Raw genomic sequence first — 18297 nt, 5'->3', positions numbered from 1 at the left:
TGCTGCAATAAGGGGAATCTTTGTCAGACTCAAGAAAATACAGAGCGATCTCTTTAAGTTCCCTTTCAGTTCGATCCTTCTGCGGATAACCAGACCTTTGGGCCTCGCCCACCTAACTCCTCCACCTTGGCGCCACCCACTACACACCCGTGGGGGCTGGAGTCCCCGCCGGTCTCCAAACGCTCAGTTGGAGCCTGCGTGGTTGGAGGGGGCCTTTGGGATTCTGCTGGGCTGGGCCCTGAAGGCAAGGGTGGATGAGAAATGGGTACAATCTGGGCCCAGCTCCCTGGCCACGCAGACACTCTAAAGAGAAGGGACTTCTTTCCACACCTACCGGATATCCATGACACAAAATAGATATCAGAAGGCGCAGCCCTTTGGGGAAAACGCTGTCTTGTTGCTAATTACAGTCAGCGATGCTTGGTTATTACTAATGCTAAATATCTGTCTGGTTTTGTTGAGAGACCATTCCCAGGTCGGATCAGGGTGGGTGGGAGCGAGTGGGCAAAAGAAATAAATCTGGACAAGGACGGTGAAGGGCTGGGTACGAGGAGGAACGCCCAGAGACCGCTAACCTTCTCTCAGGGCCTCACAGCGCGGCGGAGGCGAGGGCATTCCAGCCAGTGGCTTGCGGATGTCGGCTCCCAGATGCGCCAACGCCGGGGCTCTCCAGCCGGACCCACAGAGGTGGCCGCGTCCGGAACGGCCTTTCCAGCAGCTGCAGCCTCCGCAGCAAAGCAGCGGGACAAATCCCACCCCCCGGCCCCGCCCGTCCAATCCATCTTGCTCGGGAGGCGACGCTTCTCGGGAGAAACAAGGGGCGGGGAGGAGTAATCCAAGCCTTTGGGGGCTCCGGACAGGTGTTTGGGGGAGAAGGCGGAGCCGGGTTAGGGAGGATGGAGAGGGAGGGGCGGTGCTGCCCCTTTAAGAGGAGGCGGCCGAGCCGGGACCTTTTCTCTTTCCCCGGAAGGAAAGCCTAGCCCCGGCTGGGCGCGCAAGGTGGGGAGGTGCGGGGCTGGGCGTGGAGAGGCGGGGCGCGCGCGGTGGGACCCCTCCTTCCTGTCCTCCTTGCGGTCGACAGGTCTGCCTGCCCAGATCCGCTGCCGAGCCTGGATCGGAGGCGACAGTGCGACCAAGTGGGCGCGGCCGGCAGGAGTTGGGGGGCAGGGTGCCCGGGGCAGGGGGACGGTGACCCGGGACAGTGCAGGCGGGAGAACAGACCTGCGGACCTCAGAGGGGAATCTGAGAGCTCAGACCGTGAGCGGACGTGAAACTGGCCAGGGCTGGGGGCCAGAAACTGATCAGCGCTTCGGGGCTCAACTAAGCGGACGCCAGAGTGTTCTCCGGTGGCGCGGGGGAGCAGGTGAACAGGTCCTCACTCCCAGCTCCACGCCCTCACGCGCTCTCGCCCGGGCCCCGGCTCCCGTCCGCAGCCATGGGCCCCGGCCCCAGCCGCGCCGCCCGCGTCCTACGCCCGATGCTCTGCGCGCTCGCCTTGATGGTGGCCGCCAGCGACCGCGTCGCCTCCGCCTTCAACCTGGACACCCGATTCCTGGTGGTGAAGGAGGCCGGGAACCCGGGCAGCCTCTTCGGCTACTCGGTCGCCCTCCATCGGCAGACGGAGCGGCAGCAGCGCTACCTGTAAGTGAAGCTGGCCGCGGTGGGGCGGGAGAGTGTGTGTACAGGGTGCGGATCCCGAGTTGAGCCCGAGCCCTGGGCCAGCTGGCTTCCAGGCTCGCAGGCCTCCAGCTCTGGGGAGCGACGATTAGGGGAGCGGGGACCTAGGCAGCCCTTCTGCTGCCGAGGCTTGGCGGGAAGTAAAGGGATTGGGTGTGGGATGGGGGGCAGTAATTATTGGCAAGTGCTGACCCGGCCAGAACCTGTCTAGACTCAGCCCCTCAGGCCTTTAAACCTCTCTTGAGAGTAGAAGTGGGGTCCCCGTTTCCTGAGCGCCCTCCCATTCTGGGGACTGGGTGCTTAGTATACCGAATGCCTCTTCTCTCCAGGGCTGGGAACTGGGGAAAACTGCAAGATAAACACCTTTCCCCTTTCCTGGGAAGAACCAACGGGGACATGCATTTAAGCCCGCCCCCACCTCGCACATAGTCTGCGGCCCGCCGGCCACACCCTCGGCAGAACCACACTGAAGGGCCTTCTCAACTGCTTGGCGGTTAGAGAGTGCAGTGATGGGCGAGTCTGGGCGTTTGGAGCTGTCCAGGTGCTCCTTCTGACCCCTTGAGGATGCAGAAGTAGAAGTGAGAGGAACAGCTGTCCCAAGTCCTGCTTGGTCTTCTGCAACCTACCCCCACCCCCAGCAGTGATGCCCTCCCGCCAGACGTCCTCCCCGCATTCCACGGATTCATGTTGAATCTTCAACCCTGAGTGTGTTTGTTTTGGTGTCAGGAGGGAAATGGTGTTTTTCTCTTTCTTCTGTTCTCCTTCCCCAACAGCTGCAAGAAGGAGGAGAAAGAGCGAGGCAGAGGGGAGGGAGGGGAAGGAGAGCGTCCAGCTGCTTGTGTTGCCCCCCCCCCTTACTCATGCCCAGAGGGGCATGTCCAAGTTTGAGAAGTTCCTCTGCATGGGCTCAGTGTGCTGAGGTTGGCAGTTAGGGGAAGAGGGCAGCCGGGGAAGGTGAGGCTGCCCCAGGAGGGAAGGTTGTTAGGACGGGACAGGCAGGCCCTCTTTGGGCAGTAGCTCTCCTGGTGGACCTACCGAGATGTCAAACCCTGCTGAGCAAGAGGACATGGTCAGATAAAGGGTGTGCTGAAACCTTTCTCAACTCTGGCTGGAACCTGCAGAAACCTGAGGAAGTTGGAATGTCCAAAGTTCAGACTGCCCCAGCCTTGTTCCCTGCCCTCCTGGCCCGGCCCTTGCCCAGGCCACCTACCTACTTGGCCTCAATTCCATCTAGCTTCTGCAGAGGCTAGGGCCACCACACCCTTCCCAGCCTGGCCCCAGCAGCTGCGGTCTGGCCTTAGCCACTCTTCCATCTTTTGGAGACCCTAAGTGATCATCAGCACACGGTTCTGTATTGGTGCTCTTCCTGCCCCAGCCCAGAAAACGATTTTCAGATTTTCAGTGCTGAATCTGCATGACATAAGGCAATGTAGTGTAAAGAGAATATCAGAAAAGCAAGGGTAAATAATGGAAAGCTGGAGTAAATAATAGATTCTGTAATAACTCCCCCCCCCACTTTTTTTTCTGCTATGTGACCTTAAGCAGGATATTTCTCTTCTCTGGGCCAGTTTTCCCCAAGGAGAGGTTGGGTCTGGATCTATATACTCCTTCCTGCCTCTGTTGGCAACTTGGCATTGCAGAGAAAGAAGAGGCTTCCAAGTCCCATTGCCAGTTTCCTGTCTTGAATCTGTCACTAATACCTGAGTCTTAATTATCTTACATGTCAGGGGGAGGGGAACCACATGCCTTCTTCATGGGGTGAGAGTGGGCTTTTTTTTTTTTTTTTTTTTTTTTGCGGTATGCGGGCCTCTCACCGTTGTGGCCTCTCCCGTTGCGGAGCACAGGCTCTGGACGCGCAGGCTCAGCGGCCATGGCTCACGGGCCCAGCCGCTCCGCGGCATGTGGGATCTTCCCGGACCGGGGCACGAACCCGTGTCCCCTGCATCAGCAGGTGGACTCTCAACCACTGCGCCACCAGGGAAGCCCGATAGTGAGCTGTTAATGAGATAAGTTGTGTAAAATGCTCTGCATCTGCCTTCTTCTCCCAGGAGTAGCTGAGGGCTCTTGTGCTGAAGCTGGGACCTGGATGCACCCTCACTAACCAAGGACCTCACCCAAGAGGGCTGAGCAGAGGGGTCCTACTTTTCTTCCTGGGCAGCTAGAGATGGCATTAGGCCTGCCAGGAGCCCAGAAGTTTCTAAAACTAATGAATCTCGGAGAGGCAGGTAGTTCTAGATAGCGTTCTGGGTGACTCACTTGGGTATCCTCAGACTTTTCTGGGGATGGTTCTACATCTTGGGTCATCTCCTCATCTCACTGAATTCTGCCCCATGACCATTTGGGAGAATCAGCTGGGCCAGCTGGGCTTAGCTGCAGCCAGCTGTATAGCCAGATGTAAACAGCTGTCTGAGTGCACAGCTCAGGGGAACCAGCAAGTCAAGTGGCAGTTCTGTTAGCTTCAAAGTCCCTTTGGAAAAGGGGGAGGGTTCATGATCCTGAACAAAGTCTTAGCCTGAAGCTCACTGAAGGTTTTCAGGAGATGCAGGGATCCTGGAAAGTGTATGCAAAGTCTGGCGTGTTTGTGCATTGTTCTGGGGCCTGGAGGCGGGGAGAGCATAGCTTTCATTATATTCCCAAAGGCGGCCTTATTCCAGAAATGGTTAAAAGCCCAGGTGTGTCTTTGTTCCCCATCACCTTCATCTCTAGACTGAGGTACCACATGCCCACAACACCGGAGGCCTACTGCAACCCCGGCCCCAATGTCGCAGTCCCTGGAGTGAGGGGTCAGGAGCAGGGCAGGGAACCAAGGTTCTTTGGGCTTCTTGGTGAGATACATGAGGACCCCTGGGGAAGCAGAGGGACTATTCCTCGGGGAGATGGCCACTGACCTCCCCCCTTTCCCCCAGCACCTGTTCTGTCATTCCCTCCTGGGAATCCAGGTGTCCTGGTCTGGCCTGACCTTGTGGGCTATGGGAGATACCTCTGGGGCTCTTGCCTGGAAATGAGGGTGTCTGGGAAGCCTGGGGCGGGGGTGGCTGCAGCTCCTGGAAGATGAGCTCATACCTGAGGTAGGCAGGAACTAGGCTTACTTGCTCTCCTAAAACATGTTTCCCTGGGCAGGGTAGGCACCTGGCAGCCTCCAAAGCTCGTGCCAGAGGAAATGGGCATAGCAGCTGTGGCTGCAAGCAGAAGGCCTGGATGCATAGTGTCCTTTTTCTCTGGCTCTCTCCAATGACCAGGCCAAGCCAGAGAGCTTAAAACTGGACAGGAGGTAAGGGAAGCCTGATCTTGTGGAAAATGAAGTGAAAGGGGCTTGGTCAGAACTAAACAAAGAAGGAAGAGGATGGCGGTTACGGCAAGGGAGGCTGAGGTTAGATGACATGAAGAAGGCCCTAAGGGATCAAATGTGGAAAAAACGCCAAGGAGCCAGGGACAGGGAGAAGAAATGAGAAAAACAGCCTTGTTCTTTATTACTGGAGGCTTGAGCAAGGCCTCTTTCTCCTGTTCTCCCTCATTCTCTCGCTTTCTCCAGCTTGTTGCTCTGATTCTAGGGCTGAGTCACCAGAGGGGAAAGGGAGCTGGGGGTAGCGTAAGGAGGAGTAAGGCGGGGATTGAGAGGGCTGCAGTTTCAGCCACTGCAGGAGAAGCCTCTGGGGACATGGCTAACTCAGTCAGGAGGACTGGCACAGAGCTGGGATCCAGGCATCTGAGAGCTGCCCCCAACCCACCCCAGGGCTCAGAGCTGGAGTGGGCCCCCTCCCCAACTGGCTTCCTGGCCTAAGGAGTAAGGCATGGGGGCCTGGTGCCTGAGTGCTGGACCCGCTGGACCCTCCTTGTTAACTGAAGTCTTTCCACTGGGGCTAACCCAGTGCCTCCCTGAGGTGAGGAGTCTGGGAAGTTGAATCTTACAGGCTGTTTCTCTGAGCATCACCCCGCCCCAGTATCCCTCAGGGGGCCATCTTCTCTGGGGTGAGCCAGCCTGGTGCCCTGACACTCCTGGGCCCCATTCCCCTGCCTCCTCTGATGCTACTGCTCTCTACTTGGCTGTTCCATGAGCTTTGAACTGCCCCAGGAAGAGTGATGGGGCAGGACTGAGAAAGTGCTTCTCCAGAACTTGGAGCTCAGGGGCCTCCACAAAGCCCAGGAGGGGCTGTCTGGCCGGAGCCAGAGGATAGGGTGAAGAGGCAGCTGTTTGAAAGCCCTTGCGAGGTCATTTTATTCCTCTCCCTACCTCCTGGAAAGACACCTGCTCCCACCCAGCCCAGCCTGACTCCAGGAAAGAGGCAGTCCAGTCTCCTTTCTTCCTTGCTCCAAGAGCTGGGCAAAGCATCCCACTTAGCATCCCGCTTCTGGCTGCTGCTGGGAGGGTGACCTCAGTGGTGGTTTGAGAGGGATCAGCTTCTCGACTATTCGATCTGGACCAGATCCAGCAGCAGGAACAATGTGCTCATTTGCATAGTAACGTACATTCATTTACATACCGGTAAGATCTTTCCCGCCCTCTGGAGTTTCCCACACCTGATTGTGGCTGGAGGAAGCTGGACCCGGCCTTCTGTACACCCTCCTCCCCCATCTACGCCCAGTCTCTGGCCGTAGACCCATTGGATCCTGGGCTGGGAGCCAGAGGGCCTTAAAGGGCCTCTAAGTGGGCCAAGTAGGAGCTAAAAATACTCCAGGGAGGTGGGAGGTGCTCCCTGTGGAATCTCTGGGGAGGGAGGGGCCTGGGATGCAGGGCTGGGATTAGGACCCTGCCCCACCGACCATCAGTGGGCACAAGGCTGGTGCGGGGTGAGAGTGGAGAGGGTATAGGTGGTAAGGGGATTTATGTCAATCCAATTGCTACTCATGCCCAGCTTTGCCTGCTCTGTAACACGGGAGGCAAAGAGGAGGGGACCCTCAGGCCACTCCCTCTAAGATGAGGGAGCTGGGAGGGCGTGGCCACCCTGCTCCTCAGCCACCTCCCACCCTGACAACTAGGGCCCAGAGAGCTGTAGGCACAGCAACACTTCCCTTGCATTGCACGCCCTGGAATGCAACCTGGGCTCTCCAGGGACCCCTTGCCCACTGAGGCCTGGACCCACCCCTGCAAGGTCATTGTAGCCAACCCCCACCTGCCACCTCCAGCCAGATCTGAGCTCCCACCCTAGAATGACTAGCTGCCAGGGCCCCACCCCCACCTGACTGACTGCCTCAGGCCATGGAAGTGTTCCGTCTCATCCTCTGCCCTACCTAAGCACCCGAACTAGTCTGCTCTGTGCGGGCTGCTTCAGGTCCCCTAACCCAGGGGGGCAGAAATTCCTGGGTCCCCGGAGCAAGGCCTGGGGGTGTGCTAGGGCCAGTCCTGGTGCCACAAGAAAGCAGAACAACAGTGCTCACGTTGGCCTTGGCTTCATAGTCAGGAGGCCCTTTCAAAGAATGAACCCACTTTTTCCCCCAACAACCCTGGAGGGTGGTGGGACAGCTGCTGTCCCATTTTACAGATGAGTCACTCACAGCTCAGAGAGGGAAAAGAAATTGTCCCTTGAGGCAGAACAAACCTAGAACCAGGCCCTTCAGCTCCAAGGCTGAGATATTCCTTTCCCACAGGCAGCAGCTCCCCTCTCGCACCTGTCAGGCTGGGGGCAGATGTCCATGGGTGGTCAGGCAGCGGACTCGCTAGGCACCCTACCCAGCCCAGACAGAGGGTGACTAACAGGGCCTGGCTGCCACACTGGCCCCTGCCAGCCTTCCTGCTGGAGCTCCCAGCCCTGCTCTGCTTAGAGAAGCTATACCCCTGCCCCCAGGAACCCTTCCCCAGGGTGAGGTCTGAGCTGAGGTGTGAGGTGCAGGCAGAGGTCCCCTTCCCGGCACCCCCAGGCAGCGCATTCCTGACACCCAGTGGGCCGAGGCACCCAGGCCCTGGCATGCCCAGGCCCTGCCCTGCCCACTCCCTGCAGCCTTCACTCTCAGGTCCCAGGCAGGAGCTGCAGGCAGGGCTGTTGCTCTGCACGTCCAGACACTGGCAGGGGGCCTGGCACCCAAGTTCTGAGCTGGGCGCCTCAGGTGACAGCATTGCTGGGGCCGGATGGAGGGGTACCTACCTAGGAGGTGCCTGCCACCCAGGAGGCTGGGTCCAGCAGGACTGAGGAGGTGGTCTTGGCAGAATGTCCAGAGGCTGCAGACAGATGATGCTGGGGGAGCAAGGGGTGGTAGGCCTGGGTTCTCAAGCTGTGGTGTGACTATTTGAGATGCGCGTTAAATAAGCAGGCTCCAGGGCTCCACCCCCAGATTCAATCCAGGTTGTCTGTGGTGGGCTGAGGAATTTGCCTTTTTAACAAATGTCGCAGGGATTTTTGATTCTGGTGGTCCAGGAACTGTCTTTTGAGATAATATTTCAAGGCTGGTCACCCGCCTTCCTCTCCTCTAGTCACCTCTCTGGTATGGGAAGGGCTGCTAGGGCCCTAAGAACGCTTGCAGGGACTTGCAGTTGGTGTCCCTAAAGATGGGTTCCAGGCAGGCTGGGGACAAGGTGATTTATAGTCCTCACCCATCCCCATTCTCATGCCCACCAGCCAAGAACTCTGTCCTGGGGCCACATTGTCCAAAGTGTCAGGTACCCAGCTCCCCTGCCACCACCCCTATATCTCATATGTCTGTCTCAACATGGGGGGGAGGGGGAGAATAGGCATCGCCCAGGTCACATAAGGGCCCTGCTGACCTCGGCCCACCCAGCTCTGGTTTAGGGTCAGTTGTCCTTTCCTGCACACAGTCTTCAGTGCCCGCCCCCAGATCTAAGTCCTCAGATGGCTCAAAGTGGTAGGACCAGGACTCCTCCAGCCTTGCTCTCTTCCCCTCTGCCTTCATCTCAGAGGCCAAGCATTCCTTCCCAAACCCAGATCTGATTATGTCACTCAGAGGCCAATCATTCCTTCCCAAACCCAGATCTGATTATGTCACTCAGAGGCCAATCATTCCTTCCCAAACCCAGATCTGGCCGTGTCGCTCCCTTTGCTGAAAATCCCTCCATGGTTCCCCTTCCCACACTGCCTCTTGTCCCTCCCCGGGTTTCTGGCCTCCAGCTGTACCTTGCAGGTCCCTGAGTCACTCTCTTGCTCATGCTTCCTGGCTCTTGCACATGCCAGACCTTTGCCTACAGAGCCCCCCCTCCACTTCTTCACTTGGTAAGCCCTGGTCATCAGACTCAGGCCAGGGTCCCCTCTTCTGTGGGCCTCCCTGATTGCCCCCCACGCAGAGTCGGGGCTGGTTTGCTCCCTGCTTTCCTCTCATGAGGCACTGACCACAGGTGTCTGTCTCCTTGCCTGCCTTCCCCTACCCTGGGCACTCCTCGAGGGCAGGGGCAGGGAGCCATTCATCTCCCGACGGCAGAGCCTGGCACAGAGCAGATGCCCGGCCCGTGCACGTTGAGCAGTGAGTTGTCTGAAGCGGGCTTTGGGGGCTACCTACCTTCTTGCCCCCAGGCTCCTGGCTGGCGCCCCCCGGGACCTTGCTGTGCCTGATGGCTATACCAACCAGACCGGTGCTGTGTACCTGTGCCCACTCACCGCCCACAAGGACGACTGTGAACGGATGGACATTGCGGAGAAAAGTGAGCGGAGGGCCTGGGAATGGGCACTGGGTCAGGAGCCTGGTGGAGGGCGTAGCACAGAGAGGATGACTGGAACAGACAGAAGGCTCACCTGGGTAGCTTCTAGTCCCTTCTTGTCCAGCTGGGAAGAGGGAGTCCTAGAGTGGGACCAGATGGGATTTGTGGAGCTCAGACTGTGATGGGCTGGAGAGGGCGGGGAGGGAGGGCTGCCCTGCTGGAGTGGAAGATCCGGGAGGGACCAACCCCTGCCCTCTGGAGGCTCTGGATGCTGGGAGGGTGCGGCGAGGTGCCCTGGCTCATGACCCCTCTCACGCCCACAGGTGACCCTGACCGTCACATTATTGAGGACATGTGGCTCGGGGTGACTGTGGCCAGCCAGGGCCCTGCGGGCAGAGTCCTGGTAAGTGGGCGCTCAGCGTCGGGCCCCGCCTCCAGCCCTCTCCTTCAGCTCCCAGGAGCTTCGGAGGGAAGCAGAGGGCAGGAGAAGGGTCCGTTGTGCATGAGCTGGAGCCTCGCAAATGTCCCTTTCTGTGGCTGTGTGTCCCTTCATCCTGCACTTGTAGCAGGGGGTGGGGGTGGGGAGGGTGTCGGGCGCTCTCCAAGGGCCAGCCTGGGTCCTGTCGGAAGCACCCACGGCCCCCCCCCCCGAGGGTGCTCACCCTTCGTAGGAATGAGCTGAGGGAACCGCGAGATGGAAAGGGCAGAGAGGGCCTCAGGCAGTGCGGCCTGCGCGTGCTCCTTCCAGGGAGGCCGGCTGGGGTTTGGGGGCCGCCCCCCGCTGTCAGCGGTCACCTCCTGCCCGCATCCATCAGTGCTGGCTCCTGGGATCTCAATTTCTGAGTCCCAGATAGACAATTTATGTTTCATCTTTAAATTCATGTAACATTTACATACAGTGAATGTACAAATTTTGTTTCAGTTGCGTTTTGACAAATGATACAACTGTGTGACAACCCCCATTAAAGAAATGGCGTATTTACATGATTCCAGAAAGCCCACTGCTTTCCAGCCAACCGTCACCCCCATAGCCGTCCCCTTTGAATCACGTTGTGATTTCTGTCACCTTTGAACACTGTCACAAGCTCTGGGTTTGACCAGTTCCCTGAAACACCCTTTCTAGTCTTTTGTTAAGGATGGTGTGGGTCCCGGTTTCCACTTAAGTCAGTTCTAGATCCTGGGTCCTTCAGCAGTTTTCTGCTCACCCATCCATTCATTCAGTCCGTTTTTGGTGAGCACGTCCTGTGTGCCCCCTGCACTGAGCCCGCACTACAGACTTTGTAGTTACCCGGGACAGGCTCAGGCCAGCACGAGCATGGGTTTGGTTCGCAGCTGGACGGGGACACAAACGGCAAGCAAACAAGAGCTAGGCCTGGTTCTGGGTTTCCCCTGGCCCCTGGCTGTTTTACAAATACCCTATTCTGATTGATGTGCCCAATAACTCTTTATGGAGCACCTTCCATGTGCAGGGAGAAGCTTCAAGAGAAGCAGCACAGCCTGATACTTAAGAGCTCAGACCCCGGAGCCTGACAGCCTTCGTTTGAATATCCCCCGCCTCTCTCTAGACGTGAGATCTTAAGCAGGTTTCTTAGTTCTCTGTGCCTCAGTTTCCTTATCTAAACTGGGAAGATAATTATCCCTACTGCATAGGGCTGGTAGGAGGCTTAAAAGAATTAATATGTGAAGAGCGCAGACTTGTGTCTGGCATTTAGTAAGTGTTAGCAGCTGCGGCTATGGTTGCTGTTATTCTAATAGTGACCTAAGAGGGCAAGGCCATCGGGGGACAGCAGAGAAGCAAATCCCTAACCTGCTCTGTGCTGAGCTCCTTTTAGACCCAAGGGCCGGAACCCCACATTCCCTCATCCTTTTCCCTTTTCCTTTTGCCAAGATCTCTAAGCCGCTCTCAAATCCAGTACCTTCTGGTCTTCCAAAAGTGTTCCCAGCCTTCAGAGCAGGTCTTTGAATTCTGGAAAGGCAGTGCAGGTCCAGGCACCACTGTGGGAAGAAAGAAAAGCTGGGAGGCCTCTTTCCACTCCTCTCCTGCAAAGCCAGAGGCGGACAGGGCTGTGGAGACACTGCTCCGGAGTCCCTGCCGCGGGCTCAGCTGTGTGCATTGGTGGGGGCTGGGGTCCCCAGGTCTGTGCCCACCGCTACACCCAGGTGTTGTGGTCGGGGTCGGAGGACCAGCGGCGCATGGTGGGCAAGTGCTACGTGAGGGGCAACGACCTGGAGCTGGACCCCAGTGATGACTGGCAGACCTACCACAACGAGATGTGTAACAGCAACACCGACTACCTGGAGACCGGCATGTGCCAGCTGGGCGCCAGCGGCGGCTTCACCCGAAACACTGTGTACTTTGGCGCTCCTGGTGCTTACAACTGGAAAGGTGGGGACCGTGGGGGACGGGAAGCGGGGCAGAGGCCACCACCCCTGTTAGGCCCGAGGGCAGCCTGCCAGAGCCTCCCCACGAGAGGGCAGAGGAGAGCATTCGTTTGCCAACATCAGCAACTACCTCGACCTCTGCTATTTTAAAGTGCTTACTAGGTACCAGAGGCTTTACACCTATTATCTTAATTAATCTTAAAGTACGAGTGTTCTTATACTCATTTTACAGAAAACTGAGCCTCAGGGAGGTGAAGTAAATCACCCAAGGCCAAACAGTAAGTTCTGAAACCTGTGTTGGCATGCAGGTCCATCTGACTCCAGGTTAACCATTTAAAAACTTAAAAAATAAAGCACGTTTCTGGTGCAACTACTAAATGGTGCGGTAAAATGAAGAGGAAAAGGGCCCTTCCTCTCTCCCATCTTCCTTGTCCCATTTCCCAGTGTATACCGCTAAGTGTCTTCTGGATCCTTCCAGACTTATTTTAGAAGGTACAGGAATCTTAGCACACACACAACACACAAAACCACATGAAACATACTGTTCTGCTACTTCCTTTTCACGTGTCGATAAACCGCGGGCATCTTTTCATTGCAGTACATACAGGGCAATCTTTCGGGAGGGCTGCAGAGAGTTCCTGGTATCCAAAGTCGTGCTTGTATCTGCCACACCACATACTGCCTCTCAGGAGTCTGACAGCTCACACCCCCTCCACCTGCCTCTCTCCACCACACAGGCTGTAGCGACAGTGGCCCCTCTTCCCTTACTGCACCTACCATTGCAGAATCAACAGGCAGAGGGAACCCAGAATCCTGTTTTGTCTTCTTTCATTGCAGTATAGTTGACATACAATGTTTTGTTAGTTTCAGGTGTACAACATAGTGACTCAACATTTAAATACCTTATAGAATGTTCACCCCTATAAGGGAAGAAACAATCTGTCCCCATACAAAGGGATTACATTGTTATCGCCTATATTTCTTAGGCTCTGTGTTTCATCCCAATGATTGACTGATTTCGCCCTCTTGACCAGCAGGTAGCGCAGGGCGTGGTCCCGGCTCTGGGCTTGCCTGAGGCCGAGGCCTCTGATCCCTCTGCTAGTCTTACCTCCCACCCCTTGGTCCTTCAGAGTCTTGGCAGGGCCCCAGGTACTCTCCAGCAGCAGCCCTGGGGAGCAGGGTCGGGGTAGGCAGCCCGAGTTTGGGGCAGGATTAGGAGGACATAATGGTGTGGAGTCTGGCTTCGGTGTCTAGGGTGAGGGAAGTGTCATCTAGTAGCCGGGTGCCTGGATGACTGGATTCCAGCTGGACAACTGGCTCTCCATCCCTGAGCCTCACTTTTCTCATCTGCACAATGGGGGTCATCATTCTACCTCACAGAATCGTTAAAATAAAGAGGAAGTGATCGGCAGATGGCAACGTACTCACAAATAAAAGGGGTTATGATTATCCTTATCTGGAGGTGGGGGGCCTGGACATAGTGGAGGAAAGGAGTGGTGACTTATACTCCCCCTCCTCAAATCCTTGTCAAGGAAACAGCTACATGATTCAGAGGAAGGACTGGGATTTATCCGAATACAGTTACAAGGACCCGGAGGACAAAGGCAACCACTACATTGGTGAGTCCAGGTGTGGTGGCCCTTTGGGTGGAGAGGAGGAGAGGGGCTCAGTGGCCCTGTCACCTTCAGTGTCTGGTGGAAGAGTGAGACCAGGGTGCAGTGCGACGAGGGGCACTTAGTTCAGCTAGCGCCCAGTTGGTGACCACCACCTGGATGCCCCCAAGATGCACAGTCATGACCCTCATGGAGCTCACGGTCCAGTGTGCAGGCAGGACTGGGGGCTGGACATCCAAGGGCCACCTTCTTGCCCAACTTAGAATAGAGGAATAGAAGATAAGGGGGGGATATTGGGAGATGGGTCCAGAGGAGAAGGGGACAAAACTTACTGGAGCCTTGATTGATCACCTTCCCCGCTTCCCAGGCTACACGATGCAGGTGGGCAGTGCCATCCTGCACCCTACGAACACCACCATTGTGACGGGTGCCCCTCGGCACCAACATGTGGGCGCTGTCTTTTTGCTGAGCCAGGAGGCAGGTGGAGACCTGCGGAGGAGGCAGGTGCTGGAGGGCAGGCAGGTGGGCGCCTATTTTGGCAGCGCCATTGCCCTGGCAGACCTGAACAATGATGGGTGAGAATCCAGGGACATTTCTCTGGGGCCGGGAGAAGGGTGAGGGGGGCGGCCTTGCCCAAACCAGGGCAGAGAAATGGAGGTTTGCAAGGATTTGCTAGTCAATTTTGCATGTTGATTTGCAGTCAGACTTTATGGGATTCTGGGTGTTTGCATGTCAATTTCGTGAGGCTTGCATCTCCTCATCTGTGCCTGTCATTCGTACGGCTCTAGTGGATGTGGGCTGTTTGGGTGTGATCTGTGTCTACATGGCTTCTCCACAACATGTGTTTTCTATTAGACGGGTCACAGTGACACTTCCTTGTCCTTCCCACGATCTATGGCCAGAGGCGCCATTTGTAGAGTCATGTGCCCTGCCTGGCACAGTCGTGTCTGCTAAATAAGAGTTACGCTGCATGTCCCATCTCCACCTTCTTCTCCCCTGTGCAGGTGGCAGGACCTCCTGGTGGGTGCCCCCTATTACTTTGAGCGGAAAGAGGAGGTAGGGGGTGCCATTTATGTCTTCATGAACCAGGCAGGCACCTCCTTCCCGGCCCACCCCTCCCTCCTTCTTCACGGCCCCAGTCGCTCTGCCTTTGGCTTCTCCGTGGCAAGCATCGGTGACATCAACCAGGATGGATTCCAGGGTATGAGCCAGCACTCCTGCCCCAGCATCCACTGACTGAGGGCCAGCTGCATACTAGGCTTGACAGGGTCCGAAGAGAAGGCAGGCTGGGGCTCAGGTCTGGGGAGCTCACAGCCGTGCTGGAGAGACAGCGTGCAAAGGGAGCCCCCACAGAGGCGAGCTTGGTAGACCTCCTGGAGGAGTGGACGTACCACTGGGCATCCAAGGCTGGGCTGAGTGTGCACAGCGGAGGGAAGAGAAGGGGCACAACATGAGTGTGGTACACTTGCCTGATGTGCTCAAATCTAGTAGGTGTGGGTTGTTCACATCTGAGATGAGGCTGGAGAGGTAGCGTAGGGGTGGGGTGGACGCTTTGGAAGCCAGGCAGAAAAACTAGGGCTTTATATTTGGGTTATGGCAGAGGGGTGTCCAAAGAGATTTGGGGGCAGGGATTTGATATGATAGCTTGGTACCCTGCAAGATGATTCTGGAGGGAGATGTGGGATGGATGGATGCGGGGAGCAAGGCTGGGGGTGTTAAGATCAAGAATGTAGCGTATCAGGTGTGGGACGTTAGCGCTGGGACAAGGTAGACGTCCCAGATATAGGGGATGTCGTTAGCGCTCTGCAGGACTTGGGGACCAATCAGACCTGGTGTATCAAGGAGAGGGACAAATCAAGGGGTTGAGCCCGGTTGCCACGGGAGCACCTGGCGTATCTGTAAATCATTTCTCTGACAACCTCAACTTCCCAGAACATACCTGAAAACCAAAAGGAAGGCAGAGGCGCCGCTAAAGAGACAAAACGGGTGCTAGAAAGTCTAGTCAATGAAGCCCAAGCACTTACTGATACCAGGGTTGCCCCGTTGTCACTCAGGACCTACTTACTGTTCCTCTTCTAACAAGCCTGGCTTTCTGGTTACCTAGACCTTATCAGATCAAAAGCAGAAAACTTAGAAAGTTAAAGAAGACAAAACGTTTTGGATTTATTCGTGGAAATAATGGTTAGAATTAAAAAGCCGTTTTAACAAGTAAAGCTCACTAGAGTGTTGTGGTTAAAATCCCAGCCCCCACACAGCGACAGGCATGGGCTTAGCGCCTCTTCTCTGCTCCTTAGCTGTGCGACTTTGGGGTTCCTGAGCTTTTTTTCCTCATCTATGAAGTGGGGACTGTAGTACCTACTGCCAGTACCCTTGTGAGGACTGGACGAGATGAGTGCTTGATAACTACCGGGCAAAGTCACCAGTGGAGAACACCTGCTTTTGTGACCCTCCTGGAAATGTCATTAGAAGAACCAGGTGTCTGGAGGGGCGGTTGGTGAGGGAGAAGGAAGGCACTGCAATAAGGGAAAACAAACAACAGCCAGTGGTCAGAAATCTGGGGTTTAGGCCTGCTGGAGACATTAACTTGCTTTGTGACTTTGGGTAAGTCACTTCCCTCTTCTGGGCCTAATTTCCCTCATATAAAAGCGGCAGGTGGGCGCCCAGTGGTCCCAGATTTAATCCTGAGCCACAGAGCTCTGTTCCCTGATGCTCTGAGCACTGTCTGACAGGGAGGTCAATGCCGTGCTGGGCTCTGTGGCCTGGGGCACAGGGTTGGGGACCTGTGGGGCCCATAGTACACGGGGTGACCCTGTACTGTCTCTCTTCCCCAGACGTTGCTGTGGGAGCCCCTTTCGAGGGCTTGGGCAAAGTGTACCTCTACCACGGCAGCTCCAGGGGGCTCCTCAGACAGCCCCAGCAGGTATGGATGGACAGGGCCGGAGGGGCCCTTCCTCCTTTCCCTCATCCACCCCTCCCTATTCCCCCTGGGCCCCACTCCCTGGAGCCTACCCCAGAGCCTGTCCCCACCACCTCCCTCTGCCTCCAGGTAATACACGGAGAGAAGCTGGGACTGCCTGGCTTGGCCACCTTCGGCTACTCCCTGAGCGGGCAAATGGATGTGGATGAGAACCTCTACCCAGACCTGCTGGTGGGGAGCCTGTCGGACCACATCGTGCTGCTGCGGTGAGCCGGGGCCGCAGTGGACGGGGGCCTTTCTCTCCCCGACCCCTGTCTGCACAGAGCCCAGCTCTGTCCACCTGCAGCACCATGTCCGTGCAAACCTGAGCCCCGACCCCAGCCTGGCCTGGGACAGGCCGGAGGCATTGATGTCTGTGGGTTTTCCATGCAGGGCCCGGCCTGTCATCAACATCCTCCACAGGACCTTGGTGGCCAGGCCCTCTGTCCTGGACCCCGCACTCTGCACAGCCACCTCCTGGTGAGACCCTCAGGCCCCACCCTGCCCACCCATTCCTCCCGATGTTGGGAAGACTCCCCCAAAACCCTCCCCTGGCAACGCCTGGTATCCCACCATTAAAGGGTTGATTCTTGGGTAAGCACGGCCCTCCCTACCCAACCTCATTAAAAAGCAAAATTCCTTGCAGGAGGTCACGGGTGAATTGGGGGTGGGGGCAATAGGGCACGGTGGTTGAGAGTGGGAGCTCTGACTGCCTGGTTCAGATTCCAGCTATGCCCATTGCAGTGGTGGGGATGGGCTCTGGGGAGTGAGATCCTGGAAGGGGAGGGAAGAGAAAGACACTTAGGTGATGGGAGGTGGGGAAGGAGAGAGAGCCGCCTTGAGCAAATTAATCTCTCTGAATCTCAGATTCCTTGCCTATAAAACAAAGTTAATAACCAATTCACAGGGCTGCTGTGATAATCAAATGAGATAATATACAAATAGCCCTTAGCATGGCTCTCTGTAAACCCTAAGTACTCAAAAAATGTTAGTTGCTAAGATGGTTACAGTAATGATGGTGATGACCCCAAGGTCTGTGTGTGAATGAGGGTACTGGATCAGAAGGCGCGGGGAGATAGGGCAGGGAAGTGGGGGGCGGGGTGGGGAAGGAGATCTGGACTGGGGATCCTGCCCGAGACTGGGCTGGGCCAACAACTGACTACTGACTTCAGGCAACTCCTGCTCTCAGGGCCTCCGTTTCCCCATTGGTGCCCTCTAACCCTGTTTTCTATGGCTCTGATGAGAGTGGGGAGGGAAGGGGCCAGGGACACCCCAGCCCAACCCTGTGGGCTCCCCAGTTTTGTCGCTGCCTTTTCCCTGAAGGGCCCTGTTCCGCCTTGCCCAGGAAAGGGGGTGAAAGCCAGGGCCTGGATATCTGGGTCCCACTGTGACCAGACCCTCCTCCATGTCCCCCACCCTCAACAGTGTGCAGGTAGAGCTGTGCTTTGCTTACAACCAGAGTGCCGGGGACCCCAAGTACAGGCGGAACATCAGTGAGTGCTGGGCTGCAGGGCGAGGGGGAGGGCATGCTCACCTGGTCACTTGCTGACCACACTGTGCACCTGCAGCCCTGGCCTACACTCTGGAGGCCGACCGGGACCGCCGCCCACCCCGGCTCCGCTTTGCACGCAGTCAGTCAGCTACCTTCCATGGCTTCTTCTCCATGCCCGAGATGCGCTGCCAGACGCTGGAGCTGCTCCTGATGGTGAGGGAGGGGCGAGGGGTGGCACATGGGCTCCGTGGCCCCAGGAGGAGGTAGCCAGAGTCCCCAAGGTCAAGGGTGAGGGAATGAGGTCTCCCCAGAGACAGAGGTGGCAGGTCGGCCTGGAAGGCCGTAGGTAAGTAGGGGGTACAGTGCACAGCACCCAGCCCGTGGTAGAGGAGAGAGGAGACCCTTGGAGTGCAGACGGGGGCCACGGTGAGGGGTGTGAAATTCTTGCCTCAGCTCCCCTCTGGGGGAAAGGCATCCGTTAGTAGGGCCGAGCTCAGGCTCTCTCGGGGACATCGGGGTGAGAAGGGAGAACTCAACCTGGGAGCCCCAGGGATGAAGGGAAGCTCAGCCCTCCCCCCAGAGGGATCCCTGGAGA

The 18297-nt window shown here is 56.9% G+C and overlaps 1 protein-coding gene across 3 annotated transcripts in view; it reads left to right on the top strand.

Annotated features, from left to right (window-relative positions):
* Positions 1-844: 844 nt before the first annotated feature.
* ITGA3 (integrin subunit alpha 3) overlaps positions 845-18297 on the top strand; it is a 29413-nt gene continuing 11960 nt past the window's right edge. For 2 of the 3 annotated variants that reach the window (XM_082605191.1, XM_082605189.1), the window contains exons 1-13: positions 845-860; positions 1434-1641; positions 9135-9262; positions 9583-9662; positions 11396-11645; positions 13174-13260; positions 13622-13829; positions 14259-14455; positions 16086-16174; positions 16301-16437; positions 16604-16690; positions 17636-17703; positions 17779-17915. In XM_082605191.1, coding sequence (XP_082461317.1) covers positions 1436-1641; positions 9135-9262; positions 9583-9662; positions 11396-11645; positions 13174-13260; positions 13622-13829; positions 14259-14455; positions 16086-16174; positions 16301-16437; positions 16604-16690; positions 17636-17703; positions 17779-17915 — 1674 coding nt within the window. In that variant the 5' untranslated portion in view covers positions 845-860; positions 1434-1435. Of the gene's footprint in view, positions 861-895; positions 1000-1433; positions 1642-9134; positions 9263-9582; positions 9663-11395; positions 11646-13173; positions 13261-13621; positions 13830-14258; positions 14456-16085; positions 16175-16300; positions 16438-16603; positions 16691-17635; positions 17704-17778; positions 17916-18297 lie in introns of those variants that run through there. The other variant, XM_082605190.1, reaches the window with a different exon arrangement.

This window comes from Mesoplodon mirus (genome assembly GCF_964341445.2).
Source record: "Mesoplodon mirus genome assembly, chromosome: 18".
NCBI lineage: Eukaryota > Metazoa > Chordata > Mammalia > Artiodactyla > Ziphiidae > Mesoplodon > Mesoplodon mirus.
The sequence above is the reverse complement of the archived record's forward strand: the minus strand, read 5'-3'. Positions and strand labels throughout refer to the sequence as shown.